Source organism: Notothenia coriiceps, unplaced genomic scaffold (assembly GCF_000735185.1).
Source record: "Notothenia coriiceps isolate Sejong01 unplaced genomic scaffold, NC01 NC01_scaffold00009405, whole genome shotgun sequence".
Lineage (NCBI taxonomy): Eukaryota > Metazoa > Chordata > Actinopteri > Perciformes > Nototheniidae > Notothenia > Notothenia coriiceps.
In genome coordinates this window covers 1-3438 of record NW_011342106.1, presented here as the reverse complement: position 1 = coordinate 3438, position 3438 = coordinate 1, and the positions used below count along the sequence as shown (strand labels likewise).

General features: G+C 41.6%; 1 protein-coding gene across 1 annotated transcript; it reads left to right on the top strand.

Annotated features, from left to right (window-relative positions):
• The first annotated feature begins 209 nt into the window (after positions 1 to 209).
• Positions 210 to 2934, top strand: LOC104945295 (centrosomal protein of 162 kDa-like). Its single transcript, XM_010770943.1, has 5 exons — positions 210 to 766; positions 1263 to 1362; positions 1609 to 1735; positions 1827 to 1990; positions 2635 to 2934. Exons 1-5 carry the CDS (start codon positions 678 to 680, stop codon positions 2773 to 2775), a joined length of 621 nt encoding a protein of 206 aa, XP_010769245.1. The 5' UTR covers positions 210 to 677; the 3' UTR covers positions 2776 to 2934.
• The last annotated feature ends 504 nt before the right edge of the window (positions 2935 to 3438 follow it).

The window sequence follows — 3438 nt, the reverse complement described above, 5'->3', positions numbered from 1 at the left end:
CCCTTTGTGGGAGTCCATTTTCACTGATGGGAGGATCCTCAACTGCTGCTCCCTAACAGCATGGGACATTGAGGACTCTAGTCTCATTCAAATGAAGCTTAAGGAACTTGGGACAGGACTGATTTTTCTCTCTGTAAAACGTAATGAATAAAAAAGGTTCTGGACCGAAACAACAGTGCGTTGGTGCTGAGTCTTGCTACATTTCCTGTGAGAAGATGAAATAAAATCCAGATTGCAGTAAGAGAGTTTCACACCATCTTATTTCCCACTCAAAAAGTATTAAACGTTTAATCAAAGGTCCAAAATCACTAAAATATTTGAGTAAAAATAGAAAGAAAAAAAGTAGAAAATATACTCATAAGGCACTGCTCCACATTTCATTGATACAAACTAACCCAATCTCATAATCTATATATTCTGCTAACTAGTGTGAAGACTCATTCTGCAGTGTGTAGTGATGTGAGAAGAAAGGGATTTAGTAGGTAGAACATTTGAGCTAGACTTTAGCTCTCCAAGTCTCCATTGTGCCAGCTCATTAAACTTAAATCATCAATTATTAAAACATATCTCCCATGTCTCAATTTGATCTAAAATTGTTTTGCTTTAGTTTTCTTTCTTTTCCTCCTGTGTTTTGATCATTTGTGCCAATACAGGAGAATGAGAAGCTGTACCTGCAGATGAAGGCTCAGCAGGCGCAGAGTAAATCCAACGAGGAGGCCATGTTCAATGAAAACCAGAGGCTGCTCAACGAGCTGGCCTTCACTAGGTGGGTTCACTTAATGCAGGGGAATTCAATTTCAATTCAGCGAGATCCAGTTCGAGAACATTTCCTCAAAAACATCATAATGTCTAACTTGCGTTATGAATTAGTGTGATATATTGAAGTAGCGTAGTAGCTGTACAATTAAAAAAAACACTTAGACAATATTTATTGTCACTTATTATTGAAGTTTACACAAATAGTAGATATGTAATGAGCTCCACGGTCTCTGAGCGTGTGACACACACTGGATCTGTGCTCCCAGTGGGCAAGAGGAACATGGATGAGTCTGTGCACTCTGGTTTGAAAGCTCTGTTTTCACTCTCTGGCGCCCCCTCTCTGCGCCGGTTAGAACAGAAGCAGAAGGACCTATACGGGTCCGTATAGGTCAGCGTCTTGGTGATGCCCGACTTAATGTGTGTCTATCCTAACTCTGAAAATTGCTTGTGCAAAAAACATGATGTTAAATGTTTGTTTTCTCCGTATTCCACCACTTCACCAGGGAGCAGCTGAAAAATACCTCCAGGACTGTTGGAAATGTGTGTTTGATGGATCACACTCAGCGCATTACTGACTTGTTAGCTCAAAATAATAAATTTCAGGTAAATAACACAACCACTGAAACGTTATTTCTTAAGCTGCGTTTCAGCTCCCTCAGTTGTGTGTGTGTGTGTGTGTGTGTGTGTGTGTGTGTGTGTGTGTGTGTGTGTGTGTGTGTGTGTGTGTGTGTGTGTGTGTGTGTGTGTGTGTGTGTGTGTGTGTGTGTGTGTGTGTGTGTGTGTGTGTGTGTGTGTGTGTGTGTGTGTGTGTGTGTGTGTGTGTGTGTGTGTGTGTGTGTGTGTGTGTAGAGGAATGAAGCCACACTGTGCGAGGATGTCCGCAGAGTGAAGCAGGAGAAGCAGGCTCTGGAGGTAGACCTGCAGCTGATGAAGAAAGAGAGGGACCTCGCTAAAGCTCAGGCCGTGTCTGCCTCAGGTAAAACTGCTAGTGGTAGAACATAAGACTTGAACACATTAAATCTATACGTGATGTTTGGTTTTACTCACATCTGTATCCATTGTGACAGGTGATAAGTCCTTTGATATGCGCGTGTTGGAGGAGAAGCACAGAGAGCAGGTGTCGTCCCTGAGCAAAAAGCTGCAGTGGTTTGCAGAAAACCAGGAGCTGCTGGATCGAGACGCTGGCAGACTGAAGGCTGCTACCACTCAGATTCACCAACTCAAAGAGCAGGTGGGCTCCTTCACCTCCACTGTACACTGATCTTTACAAAGACATACAATACACAAACAAAAAGTGAACCAAATGTTTTTCATTTTGTGCTGAGATTGCCCTTTAATGGTCATATGTGTGCAGCCTTGTGGCATCATTTCAGCATGAAAAGTGTGTTCTCCAGCACAGCACATGCACAGTTTGAGGTGTCTTACCGCAGTAGAAACTTTATTGCCTAATCTCTCTCTGTCATGAAGGTCATAAGTGGCTTTGGATAAAAGCATCTGAACGTACAAAGATTGTACTTTAAGAGATGCCAAGTGACCCCCAGCACGGCACTAGACCCCCAGGCTGCTCCCTGTGCTCTGTAAAACAGCTGCCTACTGCTGCTAATGCAAGGAGTCGTTAAATGCATAGACTACATTTCACTGTGCGGTGCTGTGTGCATGTACGTATGTCTGACTATTAAAGAAGGAATTCATCTCAAGTACTATATTTCCATTTCATGTTCAGTGTGCCTGCTGTGTGAGGGTAGCAGCTTCCAAAGGAACTGAGTTGTTGAGGATCAGCTGCGATGAGGGATGGAATGTGTACAGAAAGCCAGTTCCAGCTCCACACTTTAATGTTGTGCACTGTGTTGAATTAACAGATTTTCTTCATTCCAGGTAGAAAAACTGAAAAGTGATGTGGGCAAAAGAAGCAGCGAGGCGCAGACAAAGACCAAAGAGAAAACAGTGGAAACTAAGAGGATGCAGGACCTGCAGCGACAGGTTTCCCTCACAAACACACACAAACTACATAATTAAACTCTCCCCCCCCTGTTTATGTCTCTTCATATTTTAGTGGGAATGCTGATACCCACTATCTGTTCTTCGACGCACAAAATTCTTTATTATTCCGCCAGTTTATTTTGACGCTCTTCTTTTCTCACATTCCACATCGCAGAAACTCCGTTCAAACATCAAAACGTTCAGCTCGGTCGGAAATCGAGTGCTATTAATTTTCTCATTCATAATTCCAGAGATACATCCCACAATTCATCAGATTTTTAACATGGAAGTCAATGGAGAAATTCTTCAGATTTGAACAATCTTTTCAACTGCTAACTGCTCCTTCTTACTTTCACTCAGAAACCTCATTCCAACTTTAAAATGTTACACATATTTCTAACATTATTAAACAACTTATAAATCAGATTCATACTTTTAGAGATATTAAACATTGTTCAGACCTTGGTAAAGAGGCACATTAGTGTGTATTGCGCAGCTCGTTAAGGCTTAGAGTGCGTGATGTCACAGCTAGAGTGGAGGACAGCTTAAAATTCGCCTTCATATATATTTTTAAACCTGCCATAATTCCCAAACCCTACATTCCTGAGACATAATTTTTCATGAGAAACGTAGGAAAACATCTCGTAGCTTGAAAAATGAAAAAGAATTAAGCAAAAAAATTAAACAAAATGCCTCTTG

Bases quoted from the DNA above. Each gene is read 5' to 3' on its own strand.
- LOC104945295 (XM_010770943.1), top strand. From the start codon at position 678: ATGAAGGCTCAGCAGGCGCAGAGTAAATCCAACGAGGAGGCCATGTTC. The intron at 1,363-1,608 runs GTAAATAACACA...GTGTGTGTGTAG, and splicing joins CTCAAAATAATAAATTTCAG to AGGAATGAAGCCACACTGTG. The intron at 1,736-1,826 runs GTAAAACTGCTA...CCATTGTGACAG, and splicing joins TCAGGCCGTGTCTGCCTCAG to GTGATAAGTCCTTTGATATG.